Here is a 23,544-nt window from a genome sequence, read left to right as displayed (position 1 = left end):
CATTCAAATCTATGAACATTTCTTCATATTGTATAATTTGCATTCAAATCTATGAACATTTCTTCATATCGTGTAATTTTCATTCAAATTTATGAACATTTCTTCATATCGTGTAATTGTCATTCAAATTTATGAACATTTCTTCATATCGTATAATTTCCATTTAAAGTCACTGCATGAATGTCATACAACATTATACTTAATTTCTGATCACTATAATTTGCACACAAAAAATTTATATACATACAAATGCAATGATGTTCAATGTATTACTTTTGATTAGTCTTTTGCTCTGCTTGCTTGATAGCATAAATTACAGTTACAATGAATTAAAATGTGCATGTCACACAAAACACCATATTCATTGCTTCTTTCTTTACATTATTAGCATCAAAACATGCTTTTAATCCATTATTAATACTTTAAAAAATATTCATTTTTGAGGCTTTAAATGTGCATGATTTTGTATGATTTTCAAGTACTTTTCATTCAAGGGTTAATTTAAAAAAAAACAAGTGAAAAAAGATTTAGTTAACAATTCATCAACAATAAACTACTGTCTAGAACAATTTTGTTTATTTCCAATAAAAATGAATACATCTTTGATACTTTGTATAAAAATTCAACTTTATCACTGATCTATGGCTGTTAAATATTATTTTCGATTTTTTTTTGTTTTTTTTTTTTGTATTAGGCAAGGAAAAAAACATGCAATTTTAATGGGGGAATGGGGCCCATATTCGGCCCCAAATTTTATCAAACAAGAGCCCTGACCTACAATATATCACCAGCACACATCATTATCTAAAGCACATAGCCATATCTAACCGCAATCTATCAATAAGTACACCTTTTCCTGAAAAATTCCCTTACACTTACAAAATCACTTTGAAATTCTTGTTTATTATACAAATCTTCCCGTATGATATCAATATAATCACATGTGCTCCCCATAACCTGGTTATAAAACATGGTGTGGATATATTATCCCCTAGTGTCTCTTTTCTTATTGTATTTCCTCACATGGCAGAAATTTTCTCCTCCAGTTTCCTGTATCTTTCCATCATAGGCATATATACCTGAAATACCAAAAAAACTTCCACAATTTAACTTTGTATGTAATTCAAATATTGTGTTTTTAATTATTCCTCATTTTAATTATTCCTCGTCTAAGTTAAAAAAAAACACAACAAAACAAGAGTTGTCACAGGAGTGACCAATATCTTCAACCCTCTCTGTGACCCAGGGTTTTGTGTAGGTCCATATTTTTTCATCATTTTTGAAGTTAAATTTGAACAAGTCCTTCAAGAAGTATAAAATTTATAGTGGAGATAAATTAGTCTGACATTTAACTTTCAAGTGACCCTGACCTTCAGCCAGTACAAGGGTGGCATGGACTTTGTCTTACTGAGGTGAATATTTGAGCTAAGATTGAAGAAATTCCTTCCAGGGCATGGGATTTATAAAGCGGACCCAAAATTGTCTGACATTTGGTGTTAAAAATGACCTTGACTACAGTTGTGCACACTCAATTTTACCTTCAAGAGTGACCTTAACCTTGAGTTAACAGCATAAGTTCTGTAAATCAATATTATGGGACAAACAATTGAGCCAAGTTTGAGAAAATACATCAAAGGTGTAGAATTTATACAACTGACAAAATAACTGTTTGACAACTGAACTTTTTTTATTCTAATGGTAACTGCATATCCTTTTCAAAACATCCTGAATGTTGGATTTTGAGTTACTCAATTATCATTACAGAACATAATAAAGCAAACAACTAGCATTACAGGTTGATGCAAACCTCATGTGTTATTTAAGACAAAAGCTGGTATCTGGGTAGAACCAAAATATTTTCATAAGCTTATTTCCTAGATGAATAATAATGAAAGGTTTAAACTGTATAAGCAGGATTCAAAAAGTAAGTGCAAGTCAATGATATTAACCTTTAAGCTACAAAGTGCATATTCAAAATAGTTTATACAAATTTATTTCAGTTTGATTGTGTTGGAAGCTAAAAGCTTATTGAAACACTCTCAAATCCGTTCCTGGACCAACCAGTACTAAGCAATAAGTGTAAATTTTCTTACACACAGAAACAATGGCTTGCCCCTGAAAGGGTTTGAACCAACATGGTCAGCAAACCTTAAATAACTAGTCTGACGCGTTAACCACTCGGCCATGCTGCCATATTCAAATTGAAGATACCTTTTCTAGACCAGGTGTATGTTTACAAGCACAAACAGGCTCAGGTAAATTCTTCACTATCTCACTGTATGGTGTACCCTCTGGCATCATTGCTGTAAAATATGAATAATATGTATCTATCTAAAATACATTAATATTTCAAAAAATTAAAATCTCTATCGACAAAATATACATGTATTACAAAATGTAAAATATATATGTAGCTTGTCTGACAGATGACTGAAATGACTCATCTTTAATGAAGCTTTGAAAAAGATAAGCAAGTCTATTTTTAGCTGGTATCTTGACCCAAGAGACTGCAAACCTCACATTAAGAGAGAGAACCATTCAAGGTACCAACAAATTAAATATCTTATATGTTTGTCGCTAAATAAAGATCTATAGTGACTTGTATTGCATGCAAATGTTATATATATCATATAAGAGTATTTTACCATGTTTGGCCCTGTAGCATGCACCTAAAGCTGCTGAGTTTGGGACATCTGTGATATATACAGTTGTGTTGAATATATCAGCTATTATCTACAATATAAAACAAGAACATGTCACTAAAATTTTAGAAATATTGTAGAAATAATTTATGTATTAAAATATTATTTGGATTACTTAAAAATATCCAAAAATAAGCTGCAACTTATTTTGGATTTTGGCAAGATTCTGGCTTATATTTGAGGACGGTTTATTTTCGAGGTCGCCTATTTTTTGAGTTGAGAGTGTAATGAAGTTTCAATGCATTATATATATTTTCAAAGTCATTTCATAGCTGGTGTGTTTGTGTTATCGATGACTTGGTGATAAACATAAGTACTAAGTATATCAGATACTCTACAATAAGATAGATTAAAACATACAATATTTAACATGTATGTACATGTATCATAAGGATATAAAATTTACCTGGAGTATAGCTGGATTAGCCGAGGCACCACCTGTAGCAATCACACGTGATTCGGGACCTACAAGAAAAAAAATTAATACAACACATTAAAATATCAACATATCCAAGTACCATTCTGTTGTTTTATACACGAATATCAAAAAGCAAGCCTATATTAGTTAGTCAAAGTAAAGAATGAAAAAAAAGAATCAATGGCCCTCATTTAACAATCCCCCACCCCCAATAAATATATATTTTTCACACATTTTTCAATAAAATTGTTAATTCCCCTAAAAAAAGAACTTTTTTCATAATTTTACTTGCCAAAAAAAACAGAAGAGCCTTAACCATACCTTACTGAAATTTGCTTTTTGCAAAATTAAATATGTCACATTAAATATTTGAATATTGATTACAAACAAAATTCCCCTTTTCCTTTAAAACAACACCAAATCCCCCTACCTGAGACCCCGTCTCAGTGCCCTTTATGGTTATTAGGGTTCTACAGACTAATCACAAAAATTATCATTCAGACACATGTTGCTCTTTTAAGATAATACAACTTAAAGATGAGGTAGGGGTGCACGTGTTGTGCATGACATATCGTCTTATTATTGTAACTATTTGTGCAAAGTATTTTCAAAATCCCTTGAACTATGAAGAAGTTATAGATCCGACACAAAATATACCCTATAACAGACTATGTTTATCTTTGACCTTTAAGTGTCACCTTGGAGGTAGGGACCCATGTTTTGCGCCTGACATATCATCTTATTATTGTGATTATTTGTGCAAAGTATTTTTAAAATCCCTTGATCTATGAAAAAGTTATGGACTGGACACAAAATATACCCTAACAGACTATGTAAACCTTTGACCTCTAAGTATGACCTTGACCTTGGAGGTAGGGACACAGGTGTTACGCATGACATATCATCTTGTCATTGTGACTTTTTGTGCCAAGTATTTTCAAAATCTCCTGATCTATAAAGAAGTTATGGACGGGACACAAAATATATCATATAACAGACTCTGTTAACCTTTGACCTCTAAGTGTGACCTTGACCTTGGAGGTAGGGTCGCAAGTGTTGTACTTGACAAATCGTCTTATTATTGTGACTAATTGTGTTTTCAAAATCCCTGGAACTATGAAGAAGTTCTAGATCGGACACAAAATATACCCTATAACAGACTATGTTATTTTTTTACCTCTAAGTGTGACCTTCACCTTGCAGGAAAGGAATGCAGGTGTTGCGCATGACACATCGTCTTATTATTGTAAACAATTGTGGCAAGTATTTACAAAATCCCTTCAAAGATAAGAAAGTTATAGACCGAACACGACATATACCCTCAAATAGACAATGTTGACCTTGAATGAGCAAGTGCATCCTTGACCCTGGAGGTAGGAGTCTGGTTTTTACACATGACACATCGTCTTATTATGACAAACATTTGTGCAAAGTGGGCAGACGGAAGGACAGACGGAGTCTATTTCTTTTTCCCCCTTTTTTTCTTCGAAAAGGCAGGGGCAATAAATAGATCTGTAGAAAGGAATAACCTATTTGTAATCCACAAAGTTTAGCATACATGAGTCTCGCAAGAAACTGACTCTCTAACACTGCCCGCACTTCTACCTCTGGTGTGAAACTTTCAACCTGAAATAACTCAGTGTTAACTTTATTACAGATAACAGATTTATAACAGTTTTGTAATACTTTAACTAATAGTGAGTTATACATCAGGGGCCAGTTTCTCAAAGCTCTGTTAAATTTAACTGCCTGTTAAATTTAACCGTCCGTTAGTGGATTTAACGGACGGTTAAATTTAACAGAGCTTTGAGAAACTGGCCCCAGTAGTACAAAAAGTTATGGTTTTCTCTACCTACCTAATTGTACATTTTTACTTGATAGTAAAACAAAAGCCTGGATAATATAGAATTTTCTAGGTTAAAACAGGGCCATAATTGTGTCAAAATATAATTTATAGTTATTGGCCTAGGAGAGTGAATTATTATGCTCTCAAATTAGTGTGTGAGGTTTCTACAAATTCTTTCAGCAATTTTAGAGATATTATTAACTTGCACATTAAAACTGTGAATTTGCACTCTAAGGTCTGTTTTTGGAAAGGCTTTAAGACATGGTCATATAGAAACTTTCTGTATGTCTAAAGGTGCTCCTCCTCACATAATTTCAGGCATGAGCAGGCACGGAAGTAGAATCACAGAACTTCTATTTGTTAGCTGGACAGAATCTAAAGTCCATCGAGGGTTCTGAATCCACAGCAATAAGGGGCCTGATGCTCAAAGTGTGCAACCACAACAACTTGGACATGGAGGCCCATAGGAAGCTTTAAAGCAATAGATTCTGACTGGCATAGATTTAATGTTCTGTCACTCAGGGACTCTGTATTATTTCATGTAAGGAAGCGCTTTTTCACTAGCTTGTAGAAGAGTGGTGGTTCTACACAGTTCCTTTTACTGCACCAAAGGGAATCTGTGGGCTTCCTCCACCAGTCCTCTGTAATTCTAAATATGACAGTGATATTCATAATGTGGCATATAACAAAATGAAAAAAAGTTTTCATCTTGTTAAAACAAACATTTTGTTATACACATTTATATATTTAAATTCATTTATATACATTTATATAATTAAATTCAATCTATCAATACCTGTTCATTGTTTTCATTAAATCTAAAGATGCCTCTCACAACTGGTTGTATTTCTTTCTTGTCAAAGTAAATTCCTGAAAAACAACAAAAGAAGACCCTGATTATCATGTCATACTGTAGCTGCCAAAGGAGTGATGAATACTTCTTCCATTTCTATGACATAAGAATTTGTTTTAGTCCATTTAAATGATCTTTTAATGTGAACATTTGAGCTACAGTATGTTTGAAGAAAATTTGTCAAGTGATAAAAACATTTATAGAGTTGACACAAAAGTTTCTGGTATTTGAACTTCAAGTTTGACCTTGACCTTAAGGCAACACAGCAGCAGCATGGGTTCTGCACATTGCTTTGTTGAGGTGAATACTTGAAGTAAATAATTAAAGGGGTATAGGATATATAGAGAGGACACAAATTATATTTGACTATTACGAGTAAAATTTACCATGAGCCAGTACAGCAGTGGTATGAGTTTTACAAATTGCCGCCTTGTTGAGATGAACAATTTAGCAAAGATTGAAGATTATCCTTAAAGGTATTTAAATTGTGATAAAAGAAATTTTTCTACTGAGAAAATGAGAAAGCACACATATTAAGAATCTACTATGAGAAATGTCAGCTAAAAAAATTTAAATAATAAAGTTTTTAAGAAATTTTTATAAACAATATCATTAACAGTATGCGGTAAGATTCAGGCTTGCAGTCCCAGCATGAATAACAAAACAATACTAGAAATGTGTCCATAGTACACGGATGCCCCCACACGCCACTGTTCTGTCAATCTTATGACTCTAAGTCAAATATTTTTTGGACTACATGTGCCACAACGGACACTCTGACGGACAAGTGCAACGCTATATGCTCCCACTCTGTGGGGGCATAAAATTCCTGATGGTTCATCATATGTTGATTATTAGGCCAAGTACCTGTCCAATGATATTCTACATTGTATAGACCTTTTTAATATTCACTGAAGGTAGCATGTTTACCTCAAACTTGCTTTAATTCTTATGATAACATTTAGTGAGATATTTTCAGAAATAATATACATACATAATTATATGTATCTATTCATGTAAATGTCCTCTAAGGCTGTGATGTTTTTTCTAACAGTTTAGTGTTTTTACTATAACTACTATAAAACATTTCTCATCTACAAGAGTAAATAACTTCTATTTACCTATATTGCCATTATTGCCTGGTGGGGTTTTACTCAGCATTTCGTTAAATTTTTCCCATGATCCTGCACAACGGTTCATCACATTCTCACGTGTAAGAGAACCATTCTTGAAGCTGTAACACAATATATGATATTTCACTGAGTAATAAACTGAAAGTTGTACCAATTAATGAAATTATCATGAAAATGTTTAACACAATACAATATCATCTTAAATCTATGTATACTAATAATTTAAACCATTTTACAATGCCTGTTTTAATGTTCTTTGAGAAAAATCATTCTTTTTACGAGATAAACAGATGATGAACTTATGTATTTTTATCAAAAGTTTATATATTGATTATTTTGGTCTAAAAGTAATGTGCTGTCTTGGAAAATGTCAAGTATCTTGTTGCAAATAAGAGGAGAAATACAGTAGTCTTTTCTTGTTATATAAGAAGGATGATGCTTACATATGCTTAAATATAGTGCTATTTCTAAAAAAAAAAAAAAACAGCAATATTTAATTTATGAGTAACAAGACTTGGTGGATATTAGTAATACTAGGACACATCTAAATTATGGTTGTAAGTTCCACTCAGTGGACAGTTAGGCAACAACTAAACTGGGTAAAAAGGTACTACGGAAATTGGGGGATATAAAACAATTATAATAATTCTCAGATCTTGTGGCATAATTCAGATCAATGAAATACAATACACTTAATAATAGTAATACTATGGAAAAAATTTTAGTTAAGGGGAAGCATTAGCTAGCAAGCTTCACCTTTATGTTCAAGTTTTTAAATAATGTGTTCAAGTTTAGTTGGAGCATAGCCTACATTCAGGCAAGAGTAAGTTTCATCTACAATAATATATAACATGTAAAACATGTATGAAATCTGCTGTGGCATGACCAGGCATGAAAACAGTAATATACTAAGCTCAAAATCAAAAAAAATTTTTTATATGAAGTAAAACTTCAACATGAATAGGTGGAATTATCTTTAACTACCATCAAGCTATTTCATTTGCTGAAAATTTAGATGTTTTCAAGCTGCATGTCTCCTGATTAGCCAAAATATTTCAAGAAAATCAACCATGAGAAAAATTTACTTAAAGACAAATGAGCGGCGTCACAACAAAACCAACGTAATGCATTTGCAAACCAGCATGGATCCTGATCAGGATCCACGCTGGTCGCTATCAGTTTCTCTACTTGTAATAAGGTTGGTAAGCGAACAGCATGGATCCTGATCAGACTGCGCGGATGCGCAGGCTGGTCTGGATCCATGCTGGTCGCAAACGCACTATGTTGGTTTTGTCATGACGCGGCTCAAATTTACTAAGATTTAAAGAAAAGTAAAGATAATCAGACCTTTTTTAGTAATTTTTGTAGATTGTAGGTGCTATTAGCAATGCGTAAATTATTTTCTTTGTTCACCAGACACTATTTTACAATTTAAAATATCTAAAAAAATTTCATTAAAATTATAATATAAATTATATTGAGATTACAAGTAACTGCTTAATTAACTTTCTTATAACCAACATGCAGGGATAAACTCTAAAATTAATATATATTTTGCCACAATAAACCATGTTTTACACACAAATAATTTATAAAAAATACAGGTCAAACATAACATTAATATAACCCATATTCTAGGAATGAATATTGAGGTATAATGTCTATGACATCATGCTATGAATCTGAATAATATACATGTATTGTACAAATGGAAGCCCAAGCACCAGGTGTTGACTGTATGATTTTAGGCTAGGTTTACAAGTTTACACAGTTAGTGAAAAAATGATTTTCTAGACAAATAACATACAAATAATAGCGTGCGCGACACCGAGCAGATTACCCTTATTTTATTGTTAGTGATGAAATGATTTTCTAAAACCAAGGTGAAGGTAGACTAGACCTCTAACAATTACAAACTTAGTGTGAAAGTTATTTAGTACTAAGTCTTTGATATACATAAGCTCTTACGCTAGTTTTCTGTTTCATGACAATCACGTACATTTATAAATAAATGTTCTACTGAGCATTCACGACACCTCACAGATTACCCATAATTCACTAGGAAACAATTTTTCAAGGAACAAAACACAGTTAAACAATGTGAGTTTTATCACAACATAAAACAAAGCTGTAACAGAAAATCTTTGCTTAGGAGAGGTACATGAATATATTGAACATCTGGGGGAATATCGTCTGTTTTCAAAACAAATAATCAGAATCAATTTTAAAGACCTCACTTGTGTAATTAGTACGCTACAGATCATTATTTTTCTCTTTAACAGTTTTCCTTATTTGCTCATTTCACAATTTTTTGTATCTAAATCTAAGTACATCTTTATCAAACACCTCCAATGTAGAAACCTAAATTGTTTAACTGTATTGAAACAGCCACAAAAAAAATATTTGTTGGTTTGCATCTCTTGTGTTAATTTGAGATATTTCTTCATATAAAGAGAACAAAAATTTATTTTCTAAATTTTCAATCAAAATCTCACAATTTGACAATTCAAACCTAATTGGCCTTAAACATTTGGCATGGCCATTTGGTGAAATATATCAAAACCAGTAATACTTGCCAAAATAGGTTAACAAAAGCTACATTCAAAGACTATAAAGGGAAATGACTTGGCTAATATGGCTATTGCAGATATGCTACCTCCAAAGGTCATGGTCAATGTACAGAATAGTAAGTGGGTAAAGCATGAAAACCTCAGTACAGTTAAAACTTAAGATAAATGCAACTTGCAGGTGAACTGATTAATCATACCTATTTTCAAAGTGCAAAAAAGGGAAACAACTGGTGGAAACTGAATGCAACAGCAATAAGAATTGCCAATACCATGGATTTAACACTGGTTAGCAATTGTGCTTAGTATAAAGGTATTGGCACAGACAGATATGTCAAAAGATATGCCCAACTTGCCATAAAAACTAACCAATTATTTCACACAAGCATTGCTTATTAAGGTGCATAACTCTTGGTTAGCCGATTGCAACAAAAAAATTAACTTAACCTCTGTTTTGATATAACATACTTACATGCCAAATATAAACAAAATAAATCACATTCTTCAAAAGTTACTTTGAGGAAAAATAATTTCACAAAGATTTGCTTATGGAGAGGCATAACTTTATAGTGCCATACTAGCATGCCAAATATTAACACAATTATTGATAATTATGCTGACAATACACAGTCTCATGATAGTTAACATTTGCGACTTAATCCCTCAATTCCAAACCACAAATTATCCATAGAAACATTTTCATATTTTCTATCTGATCTTTGAACTCTATCTCCATCTCACCTGCTGAAGCGTAGAGATGCATAAACTCCAGTAGTAGCCTCTTTCGATCACACAGGAATAAATGGTGGCTGCAATTCTGATGCCTCAACCATTAAAGCCACCCTAAGCCACAATGGGCTTAAAACTACAGGTTGGATAGTCATATTAGGTGTCAAAACCGAAGCTATATTAGGTGTCAAAAACCATAACGAATTGCAAGCAGAAAGCTTAAAGTAACACAGATGCCCATAAAACTGTAAATGGTCAGTGAATAGGTAAACTAGAACTCCGCGAGTCGGATGTGTCGCCTTGTGAACAATGTAGTTTAGGGGAAATGGCCAGGACAAAAATGAAATATGAAAAATAACGATGGGCAATAACTAAAAAAATAATATGTGCAGAGCAGCATTTCTGTATACTGCACTTCTTATCAATAAGATCTATCATTCTATAATGTTTCAAGTCCATAGCTTTCATACTTGAGGAGAAATGACCAGGACAAAAATAAAAGTAAGAAAATCAACAAAGGGCAATTACTCAAAAATAAGAAATGCAGAGTATCAGTTCTTATGCACTGCACTTCTTTTTAATGAGATCTATCATCCTATGAAGTTTCAAGTCCATAACTTTTATACTTTCGGAGAAATGGCCTGGACAAAAATTAAGTATGAAAATTAACAAAGGGCCATAACTCAAAAATTAAGAAATACAAAGTACCGATTCTTGTGCACTGCACTTCTTAATAATGAGATCTATCATCCTATGAAGTTTCAAGTCCATAGCTTTTATACTTAAGGAGAAATGGCCCGGACAAAATTAAAAAATGAAAATAATCAAAAGGGCAATAACTCAAAAAATAAGAAATGCAGAGTACCAGTTCTTGTGCACTGCACTTCTTCTTAATGAGACCTATCATCCTATGAAGTTTCAAGTCCATGGCTTTTATACATTAGGAGAAATGGCCCAGGAAAAAAATAAAGTATGAAAATTAAAAAAGGGCAATAACTCAAAAAATAAGAAATGCAGAGTACCAGTTCTTGTGCACTGCACTTCTTCTTAATGAGACCTATCATCCTATGAAGTTTCAAGTCCATGGCTTTTATACATTAGGAGAAATGGCCCGGACAAAAATAAAGTATGAAAATTAACAAAGGGCAATAACTCAAAAATTGGGAAGTGCAGAGTACTGGTTCTTGTGCACTGCATTTCTTCTTAATGAGATCTATCATCCTATGAAGTTTCAAGTCTATAGCTTTTTTAGTTGAAGAGAAATGGCCCGGACAAAATTAAAGTATGAAAATTAACAAAGGGCAATAACTCAAAAAATAAGAACTGCAGAGTACCGGTCCTTGTGCACTGCACTTCGGGTTATTGAAAGAAGCATGCATACCAAGTTTGAAGTCAATCAGACTTATAGTGACTGAGTTATGCTCCGGACAAGCTTTAGCGGACGCCGACGCCGACAACGACGCCGACACAGACGCCGCCGCCGACACCGCCGACAAAAGTAACCCCTATATGTCACCTTTTCAAGGCGACACAAAAAGTGACTTGACATTTTGCCATAATTGTGTTCAATTTTATATTTTACTATGAAAAAATAATCAAGAGTCCATGTGATCTACTGGTGTCACGGACCATCAACCAAACACTTTTTGAATATTTTCCCCATACAGATTACACAATTATAAAGCTACCAGATCCCGGGAAAAATTTTGGCAAAAAGAAACAGCTTTTTTTATTCTCAAAAACTGAAAAGACCCTTAGTTTTAAAAATTTTTAGCTTTTTTTAATTGATTTACTCTTAAAAATGAATTACGTTTTTTGAAAGAGGTAAAGGTTATTTTTAACCCCCTTACATCAAAATTTTTTCAACATCAAAAAAAAAATTTCCCCTTTATTTTTGATACAAATGCAACTGATAATTGACAAACCATAGAAAAAAAAGACAAAAACCCTTTTTTCAAGTGTTTAAAGGGGACTGCCCCGGGGGTTGCCCCATGGTTTTTTTCCGGTTTTTTGGTTTAAGCCCCCAAAAAGGACAAAAAATTTTCTTTTTAATATGCCCAGAATGAAAATTGTTAAATTTCCCAAAAAAAAGGGGTGGGCCTATCTTTTTTATCATTTGGGTTTTGGGGGGATAATGTATTCATAAATATTTTTCATGCTCAATCACCATTATAAAAATCAATCTTTTGAAATACATGCACATTACTAATTTATCTTGGATAGCTATAAAATGAGCATTATTTGACTTTATCTAACAGCTGCAAAAAAATTGGGAAAGAATTGGTCACAGCAAGAATAGCATAATTTTAGCTAGTATAAAAAGCACCTTTATATACCATTGTCATAAGCAGACTTAATAAACACAAAGAGAGACAGGGGAAAGGAAAATATACCCAATCAGTATCATGTAATATTCATCAAAATTGTCACAAAAATGATCTGCAGTGTAATGAAATGTGGCAGGAGAATCAGCTGTAAGATATGTAATGGTGTCCGCCGTACCCATACTGATCTGTAATACAGCCATATAGTCGTCTATATAACACAACTAGTTACACAAATATATAAAGGATTTGTGTACTTCAGAATTGAAGATGTCCACCCAATGGCAAATACATGACAGTTGGCTTGCCATTATTAATTCTTTTTCAATTCATTTCAATTCCGAAGATCGCTCACTTGATGACTTTTCCTTTACGCTGATTGATAAACTTCATGATAATATGGGGAGACTTTTGAAGGAGACATATTGGATACATAAGTTAGAAACATTCTCTTCAACAGTAAAATACATTTTATCATAAGAACATACATGCATGCATACATATACATGAATATATAATAATGAGAAATATGTGTATGTGGACAACCTGTATTGACCATTACTCCTGTTTTTCTCATATAAGATCAAGTAATCTCATATTGTCCTGGCATTTGAACTTCCGACTTCAAATTTCAATTACAAGTGGAGTAGAAAAAATATATATAATATCCAATATTACATAGTCAATAATGAATAAATAAATAAATAAATATTTCTGTTAGTACCTCAACACACCATCTAACTCAGCTACATGTTACAATGATACATGCGTATGGAAAGCACAAAGGTTATAATTGAAAACTTGCAAGAAATACCCATAAAGTACAACATAATATTCATCAAAATTATCACATAAATAATTGGCACAGGGATGAAATGTGTCAGGGGGCTCTGCTGTAAGTATCATTATAACATCAGCTGTTCCCATACTGACCTGAAATATGAAACAAGTCATACATCCATCACAAACACTAGCACAGCCTCTGGACACATACTACTGATTTATCTGTCTTATTTTTAAATGTCTGTTTACCAGATTAGTTGGAAGTGAACACACTTCTAATATTATACAAAGGCCTTATTGTGTTAAATTGAAAATGTCACAAAGACTTGTTGGATCTATGCAATATGTGAAGAAATGACCCCCAGAGCTTGGTCAATTTTGACACTAAGGGCATAATTTGAACATTTTACTGGCTGAGGCCACATTGGCGACATGAATGACCTTAACAGTCTTATGTCATTTATAGGTCAAGGTCATTTTTTTATTCTGTCAAAATATTTCATTTGTTTCAATATGAATCAAATAAGCACATAAATAAATAAATAACAAAGTTATGAGAATTTTTGCTAAATTTAATTATTTGGCCCTGATGATCAAGGTCATTTAAGGGTCAATGTCATATTTGTATAATTTAACATGTCTGTTTTGTCCCATGGGTTCTTTTGTCCAAAATTTAATGTTTTGTTAAGAAATAAGAAAGTTATGTCAATGTAGGCAAATTTCAATCATTTGACCTTGACAGTCAACAACAATTAAAGGTCAAGATCATATTAGAACAAGGAACATCGCAATGCGATGCAACCAGGTTTTCAGCAAAATATTTCACAGAAGCTTTGTCATGAAGGGGCATTTGTTTTTAATTGAACTTTTAGGAGGAATTATGGCTTTTTTAATATTCCTCAAACAAAAATGATTGAGAATTTTATGTTGTCTATTCGCCTTTTTTCCCCAAATGTTTTAGAAAGGTAAAACAGTACTTTATTTTTGCTTAATTTTTGCATTTTTGCGTCTCTTGTTCATTTTCTTCTGTCAACAATATTGGCGTGTGGTGTTTTGTGCGATATGAAGAAAAGTATGTTCACAATTTTAAAAAAATACTTGAATGATGTCTTGGAAAGAAACATGGGAATTTAGTGAGCGCCAGGGCACTTGATGACAAAGCTTCTGTGAAAGTTTGGTCAAAATCCATTGAGAAATGTAGGAGAAGTTGCGCACTGTAGAAATTGTTCTCTATATATTCTGTATAAGGAAAATATATCAAAGGGCCATAATTCGGTCAAATATTATCCAATCACAAAACCCCGACAATATGTGCCAGGCACTTGAAAACAAAGCTTCTAAGAAAGTTTGGTCAAAATCCGTTAAGAAATGTAGGAGGAGTTGAGCACAGAAGAAATTGTTCTCTATATATTCTGTATAAGGAAAAAATATACAAAGGGCCATAATTCGGTCAAATATTATCCAATCACAAAACCCCGACAATATGTGCCAGGCACTTGATAACAAAGCTTCTAAGAAAGTTTGGTCAAAATCCGTTGAGAAATGTAGGAGGAGTTGCGCACAGAAGAAATTGTTCACTATATATTCTATATAAGGAAAAAAAAACAAAGGGCCATAATTAGGTCAAATATATACCAATTGCAAAACCCTGGCAATATGTGTCAGGCCACTTGATGACAAAGCTTCTGAGAAAGTTTGGTCAAAATCCGTTGAGAAATGTAGGAGGAGTTGCGCACAGAAAACATTGTTCACTATATATTCTATATAAGGAAAAAAAACAAAGGGCCATAATTAGGTCAAATATTATCCAATCGCAAAACCCCGACAATATGCCCCAGGGCACTTGATGGCAAAGCTTCTGTGAAAGTTTGGTCAAAATCCGTTGAGAAATATAGGAGGAATTGGGCACAGAAGAAATAGTTTACGCCCGCCCGTCCGCCCGCCCGCCGACATACCTCAATCTAATAACCAGTTTTTTCCTTAGGAAAACCTGGTTAAAAATTCAACATGTAGGTTTCTGTATAAATAAGATATATATATATAAACAAGCAATTATCATAGTATTGCAAGCAATCCATAAGTCCCCTACCGGTAAGAGCCCAAGCAACATTCTGAAGGGCCATTGGCCATTCACTTATGTTCCTATTTTAAGTAAATTTGTTGAAAAAGTTCTTTAAAAGTGATCACAGGAAACAGTTTTTATGTACAGACTGACGGACTGAAGGACACTCTAAAGTTATTTTTTTAAACATCCCTGTTATCAAAATATAACATTTTTAAAATCCTATCATGATTGAAGAAGTTTGAGTAAAAATTACCAATTTCTCAAAAAAAAGTCTAAGTTCAAAATTGGCATAATTCTGGAAATAGTCTTGCTAGAGTATTGAACACTCACAAATGTTGAGGGATAATAAGAAACATTTATATGAAGTTTGAAGTAGATACATTCAGAAAAAGAAGTTATTAAAAAAAACAATGTTTTTTCATGAAAATTTTAAGTTCAAGGGAGGTAATTCTGATAAATTTTGTGCTAGAGTTGTAAACCTTGTCACATATGATGTGGTTGATGACAAGCAACTTATATTTAAAGTTTGAAGAAAATACCTTAAGAAATAAAGAACTTATAGTGAAAAAACTTAAAAACTAGAATCAGAAATCTTGAAATTCAGTCTATTTGTTGCCATAGCAACCAGAATTTTCAACATAGGAAGATAAGAAAAGGATGTGCATAATTTCCATACTGCCATCTACCCATATGTCAAATTTCAAAAAAATATTTTCAGTACTTTTTGTGTTATCACTGGATCCAGGTTATGTGTAAAATTTGCCATATTTTCAGTCTATTTGTTGCCATAGCAACCAGAATTTTCAACATAGGAAGATAAGAAAAAGACGTGCATAATCTCCATACTGCCATCTATCCATATATCAAGTTTCATAAAAATATTTGCAGTACTTTTTGCGTTATCGCGGGATCCAGGTAATGTGTAAAATTTGCCATATTTTCAGTCTATTTGTTGCCATAGCAACCAGAATTTTCCACATAGCAAGAAAAGAAAAAGACGTGCATAATCTCCATACTGCCATCTATCCATATACCAAGTTTCATTAAAATATTTTAAGTACTTTTTGCGTTATCGCGGGATCCAGTTTTGTGGACGGACGGACTGACGGACGGACAGACGGACGGACGGACAGACGGACGGAGGGTAAACCTAAAGTCCCCTCCGGTAAACCGGTAGGGGACTAATAAGAAAGTAATGATAATCGGAGCTAAAATCAATACTCTGAATAATGTCTTGTCCCAAGGATTGTTGTGCTCAAGTAACTGTATGAAGACAATCCATTTATAATTTTAGAAATCATAGCAACAAGATCTAGCCAAATTCAAAAGTTTGACTATCAAGGTCAAGATCACTGCAGAGTGAATATCAAAATCAAATAAATCTGCGTGAAGGTCTTGCCTATAGAATTGCAGTGTCCAAATATAAAGACAATCCATTCATAAATTACACAATAATGCAGCTGGGGTCTTCTCCAAACTTAATTAAGAGCTTGTTTGTTTATTCTGGTTATGCTGACACTTGTGTTTGAGGTCTTTACAGGGGATATCAAAATTACCTAAATTGTCCTCACTACAGTACCATGTGTCTGGACAGATGTATATAACTTAAATTTAATCCAGATAATGACTCGAATGTAATAATTTTTCTATTCTTATGATAATATACTGTATTCCAGCTGCACATGCTGAAATTTTAAGTGTCTACTGTTTACACTGCAAATGCTTACAGCTAGTGAAAGAGGTCAGGTATTGCACTCTTTACATCAGAATTTACAATGTTCACAGCAAGTGGTTATCATAAAACTGTTAAATTTAAGAAAGTTCAAATCAATTTCAATTCATTGATTATAAAAGATGCATGCATCTTTTGTTGATAAAAGGTGACTGATTAATTGTCAACCACCGTACAAAGAAGACAATCCAGGTTTGATGGTCCTCTAGATTTGGTTGTCCCAAACCAGAAGAGATGTCAATGTCAAAATACATCAGACAAACTTGTTCACATAGGACATATTGATATTGTTGTGAATGTTGAAAGTTAACACTACCAAATATATTCTAATACTTGTGGTTTTAGAGGAGATGTTGTTTGAAGAAATTGTTGATGATGCACAACAACAGACAGAGAGGGATCACCAAAGGTCGCCATGAGTATGTTATACTAAGGTGAGCTTAAAACAGGTGAAAGATCCAAATTCAAAGCAAATGATATTAATAAGAATTTTATTATTGGTGCTTTTTGTTTAAATCTTTTTTTTCCCATATCTGTCAAATATCTCTAAATACCAAGTACATGACTATTATACATATATATACATTTGCTTCCGAAATTATTTATGCAGTATAGATAATATAATGTTGCTGGTTTAAGCAATCTACAGTTTAAGTGGCAGGGCAACAAGGTGAAAGTACAAAAACTTTGTTGTATCATTTATTGTATAATTTTATTCTTATTTCTAAGTTTCTGTTCAGCCACTAAAAAATTGTACATTCTTTAGACCATATCTGCCTTTAAAAGACATAACAGTATATTTAATGAGCTTAAACCATACAGTCAACCTAGGCGAGGAGCAAATAGAGCCGGGGGACTAGCTACAACCTCTATTGTTTACTATAACATGAACTTATAAAACAGGGTACAGCCAGGAGTTCTGTCTTACATTAGCATGATTACATACATGTAAGGCAGGCTATTAACTACTATCACATGGTATAATGGAGATTTAATTAAAATAAAGTTTTACCAAACAAGGCCCATGAATGTGTTTGAATCAAGTGGATTTACAAATATATGACCATCTGTTCCGGGTGTGGCCTCATGTAACCATAGAAACACTGTGTCGCTTGAACCAAGACTTACCTGAATTAAATATGGCATCCTGTTATAATAACTACCTGCACAAGTCTTTGTTATATAATGTTGTCTTTTTACAAAGTTTATTTCCCCCACACATACACACCCCACCCACCCAAAAACAAAATTTGGTCCTTCAACAATTTACACTACTAGCCAGAATCTTTAAACAACTACTTAATAAAGAAGCAGGTGTAAGGAAAGCTAATATATCAGTAAGGTATACTGATATAGTATCAAATGTGTGGAATTTTCTAAACAGTCATCAGTACATACTCTAAGCACTTTTCCTGAAATCCTGCACCTTCTCATATTTTGCATTAAAACAGTATTTGTAGTGCTTAATCTTGGTAGTCTGAATTTACACTGCACACATTTTTTTCATTATGGCAACTTCAAACTGTTGATCTAGGATTCAATTTAATTCAATTCAATTGTATATTTTCACTGATTTTCTGTTTGAGACAATAAAATCCTGAATTAAATAAATTGAAAGGTTGAAAAGACAATTGCATTTCCTTCTTTAGAGACAGACAATGAATATAATAAGTCACAATAACATTACATATTCTGAACATACTAAAACGGGTTTAAAGATCACATTATTTCTAGAAGTAAGGAACCATTTTCTTATGCACTTAGAGAAAAAATGAAAATAAGAAAATTTCCATCCAAACCAAAATTTGACTCATCAACAATTTCTGGCTGGGTCAGAGAGAGGGTTGTTTTATGTTGTTGTTTTTTTTCCTTGAGATATACCAAAGAACCCATTTAATTTCAAATTATATTAATCTTCTTTCTAGCTTCAAAATTGACCTGTGTATGTCAGCAGTACAGCCCAGCCAGTCTCTACATCCAGGGAGTCTCACCAAAATCATGTGATATTTTGATACTGAATTCCTTCCTATAGACTATTCTACACACAAAGTAAGATAATTTCAACTATACAAATTTAGCATGGTGAAACAATATCAATAGTTAAATTTAACTCAATATACAAAATAAACTAATTCCTTGCAAATAACTCTTCTTTATAACACCCTAGCTATCTATAGCTGCAAAATATCTAATCAGTCTATTTAAACATTTATCATTTTAAGTAACAAGAGGGCCATGATGGCCCTAGATCGCTCACCTGACCCATCAAACTCATCCAAACAATTACCTAGACAAGCATTCTAACCAAGTCTCATGACAGGTGAGTCAAAAATATGACCACTACAGTGTTAACAAGGATTATCCATATTTGAGCAGTGTGACCTAGTTTTTTACCCAGGTGACCCATATTCAAACTTGACCTAGAAATCATCAAAACAAACTTTCAGACTAATTTCCAGGATACTTGGATCAAAACAGTAGCAACTAGAGTGTTTACAAGATTTTTCTATTTTTAGCTCCGGTGACCTAGTTTCACATGCGATTTCGAACTCATCCGAGCAATTACCTAGACAAGCATCCTGAAAATGTGACCACTAACATGTTAACAAGGTTTTTCCATATTTGGGCGGTGTGACCTAGTTTTTCATCCAAGATGACCCATGTTCGAACCTAACTTAGAAATCATCAAAACAAACTTTCAGACCAATTTACAGAATATTTGGATCACAACAGGCAAAAATGTGACCACTAGAGTGTTAACAAGATTTTTCTATTTTAAGCTCCTGTGACCTAGTTTTTCATCCGAGATGACCCATGTTCGATTTAATCCCAGCAAGACCTAGACAAGTTTCCTGACCAAGTTTGATGACAATTGAGTTAAAATTGTGACCACTAGAGTGTTAACAAGGTTTTTCTATTTTTAGCTACTGTGACCTAGTTTTTCATCTGAGATGACCCATGTTCGAACTCATCCGAGTAAGTACCTAGACAAGCATCCTGATCAAGTTTGATGACACTTGTGTCAAAAATGTGACCACAAGAGTGTTAACAAGGTTTTTTCTATTTTTAGCTCCTGTGATCTAGTTTTTCATCTGAGATGACCCATGTTCAAACTCATTCAAGCTATCACCTAGATAAGCATCCTGACCAAGTTTGATGATGACTGAGGCAAAAATGTGACCGCTAGAGTGTTAACAAGGTTTTTCTATTTTTAGCTCCGGTGACCTACTTTTTCATCCGAGATGACCCATGTGTGGACTCATCCGAGCTATCACCTAGACAAGCATCCTGACCAAGTTTGATGATGATTGAGGCAAAAATGTGACCGCTAGAGTGTTAATAAGGTTTTTCTATTTTTAGCTCTTGTGACCTAGTTTTTCATCCAGGATGACCCATGTTCGAACTCATCCAAGCTATCACCTAGACAAGCATCTTGACCAAGTTTGATGATGATTGATGCAAAAATGTGACTGCTAGAGTGTTAACAAGGTTTTCCTATTTTTAGCTCCGGTGACGTACTATTTCATCTGAGATGACCCATGTTCGAACTCATCCGAGCTATCACCTAGACAAGCATCCTGACCAAGTTTGATGATGATTGAGACAAAAATGTGACCGCTAGAGTGTTAACAAGGTTTTTCTATTTTTAGCTCCGGTGACCTTCTTTTTCATCCGAGATGAGCCATGTTCAAACTCATCCGAGCTATCACCTAGACAAGCATCCTGACCAAGTTTGATGATGATTGAGGCAAAAATGTGACCGCTAGAGTGTTAATAAGGTTTTTCTATTTTTAGCTCTTGTGACCTAGTTTTTCATCCGTGATGACCCATGTTCGAACTCATCCGTGCTATCAACTAGATAAGCATCCTGACCAAGTTTGATGATGATTGAGGCAAAAATGTGACCGCTAGAGTGTTAACAAGGTTTTTCTATTTTTAGCTCCGGTGACCTAGTTTTTCATCCGAGATGACCCATGTTCGAACTCATCTGAGCTATCACCTAGACAAGCATCCTGACCAAGTTTGATGATGATTGAGGCAAAAATGTGACCTCTAGAGTGTTAACAAGGTTTTTCTATTTTTAGCTCTTGTGACCTAGATTTTCATCCGAGATGACCCATGTTCGAACTCATCCGAGCTATCAACTAGATAAGCATCCTGACCAAGTTTGATGATGATTGAGGCAAAAATGCGACCGCTAGAGTGTTAACAACTAAATGTGAATGGACGACGGACAATCATCGATCCTAAAAGCTCACCCTGAGCATGCTCAGGTGAGCTAAAAACTTACCATCACATCACCCTTTTTAGGAGCTAGTCCCGCCAGGGAACACATATTATCACCTGTAAATGCCACAACTTTACATGATGGTTGGAACCCATATTTTTTACACATATAGGAGGACACAGAACCCTAAAATGTCAAAGAAATAATTTATGCTAAAAATTTGTTCCTCAATTATCACAGAATATTCACAGCATTTTTTAAAAGCTTTACCAGAAATTTATCTAAAAAGATGAATTTTTTATGAACTTACAGATGATCTACTTTGGTTAACAAGAATATAAACTTACTGTATGATTTTCCAGAGATTTTTGCACAATTTTTACCTACTCATATAAATAAATCTAGCAGCAAATAAATGTCAAGTATTATTTACACATATTTCAGGGGCAGGAACTAATTTAGGATTTTGATGTTCAAAACCTCGTTTTTCTTATTTAAAAATATGTAAGGTTTGCTAAATTCCAACATGTATTTCAACATGTAGGCCTATTTCATATTTCTGATATAATATTTCGAGTCTAAATTTTTGTGTGTCCAAATACTGTGTTATTTTTATAAACAAACACAAAGATATCTGACAACATAAAAAAATTTAAGAAGAAAATTTACAACTGTGATTTTAAGTGTAAACTGTGTAACCTGAACATTAAACATTAAATTATCAGGAATCCCTCCAAGATAGTTCATACTATTGGAAATATTTTGCCACAAAACTATCTTTATCTTTTCGATATCTAAAATAGGCATTTCGCTTTGTAATACATTGCCTATATAGCGATAGCAGTTTATGATACACGAATGGAAACCCTATCATAATGGATGAAACTTAAAACCTAACCACTAGAAATGTGTATACTTACAACAACAGTTTTTGAGGATACAGGTTCTCCTAATTTGTCTGCTAAACCAGGACCACATGCCTGTAACATAAACATTCTATATATTACCTACTGAAACTAAATGTTTATGTTCAAACTCAATTTTCCTATAAAGGCTTAACAATTAAATACAATCTCTGGAATATGAGTATTGTAAGACTCTATATGAACCAATAGTTCTTATCTTATGCCATATTTATCAAATTTTGAATATGTGAAATGTAACATTTAATTTCACTGACAAATAAGTCTTTTCCTTAAAAGCTTTGGTTATTTTTTTTTAATCAATTTCAAATTAAAACAATAACATGTGTTTGCTTAGCTTAATCAATTTGCCAAAAAGGTATAACCATTCACTCATTTACGGTGGGGAAGATTGCGTCTACATTTATATAACTTGACAAAGTTATTACTTTTTTCTTGTCAGAAAAAGTTGTAAACTGGCATGCAATTGCTTTTTGATGAGGATAAAAAAATATTCAACTTGCTAATAAAGGTCAATCAAAATATAACAAACATGGCAATTACCATGAAACAATGTTTTCAACAAGTCCATGAAGTCATTGCAAGTGGGGGCTATACTCTATATGCTTTACTGGTATGACCTCAATACCAAAAGGGGTCATCTACTGGCTATGGGCAAAGTCTATTGCAAATTACATAAACCCTAGCTTACTCCATTTCACATTATCAAACAAAAACAAGGATAACAGCATGTATAGACAGACCAATAAAAACAACAACAACAACAACAAGAGAAATATTACCTGTAAACACTTTGCTGACCAGACTTTATTCCTGATGTCCAGGATGTTCATACCTGAACCATCACCATAATCTATAGGTGCGTAATCTCCAATAAATAATGAGGCAGCCATACTACTAACCAATGAAATCCTCTGAAATATCACGATAAACTATTGCTTATACATATATAGAGTACTAGAATTACTGTAAGACTAGATTCTTGCTAAAATTGATCATGTCTTTGTAAGAGTCTGAAGGAGTAAAGAAGGGGGAAAAAAGCTGATGCAACATGCAGAGTGTGACGTAAAACTTAGATACTTTAAATTGCCCTGTAAAAATGATTTAATTTATAAATTAATAACTGTTAAGCTAAACTTTCTTTTTTTTTACCTCCAAAAGGTTTTATGGTAAAGATTAAAATATTGTCATTACATTTCCATCCATAGATTTTGCATATTATCATTAAATATGGTGAAAGA

At 33.2% G+C, this 23,544-nt stretch overlaps 1 protein-coding gene across 1 annotated transcript in view; it reads right to left on the bottom strand.

The window, feature by feature from the left end:
- Nucleotides 1-554: 554 nt before the first annotated feature.
- LOC132752435 (xylulose kinase-like) overlaps nt 555-23,544 on the bottom strand; it is a 33,283-nt gene continuing 10,293 nt past the window's right edge. Inside the window, exons 7-17 of the mRNA XM_060742759.1 lie at nt 23,086-23,217; nt 22,301-22,360; nt 21,444-21,566; nt 18,165-18,280; nt 6,941-7,053; nt 5,763-5,836; nt 4,650-4,746; nt 3,109-3,167; nt 2,646-2,733; nt 2,212-2,303; nt 555-1,079 (exon numbers count right to left, since the gene is read on the bottom strand). Coding sequence (XP_060598742.1) covers nt 1,020-1,079; nt 2,212-2,303; nt 2,646-2,733; nt 3,109-3,167; nt 4,650-4,746; nt 5,763-5,836; nt 6,941-7,053; nt 18,165-18,280; nt 21,444-21,566; nt 22,301-22,360; nt 23,086-23,217 — 1,014 coding nt within the window. The 3' untranslated portion in view covers nt 555-1,019. The remainder of the gene's footprint in view (nt 1,080-2,211; nt 2,304-2,645; nt 2,734-3,108; nt 3,168-4,649; nt 4,747-5,762; nt 5,837-6,940; nt 7,054-18,164; nt 18,281-21,443; nt 21,567-22,300; nt 22,361-23,085; nt 23,218-23,544) is intronic.

This window comes from Ruditapes philippinarum, unplaced genomic scaffold (assembly GCF_026571515.1).
Source record: "Ruditapes philippinarum isolate M1 unplaced genomic scaffold, ASM2657151v2 ctg2022_1_1_1_1, whole genome shotgun sequence".
Taxonomy (NCBI): Eukaryota; Metazoa; Mollusca; class Bivalvia; order Venerida; family Veneridae; genus Ruditapes; species Ruditapes philippinarum.
The sequence above is the reverse complement of the archived record's forward strand: the minus strand, read 5'-3'. Positions and strand labels throughout refer to the sequence as shown.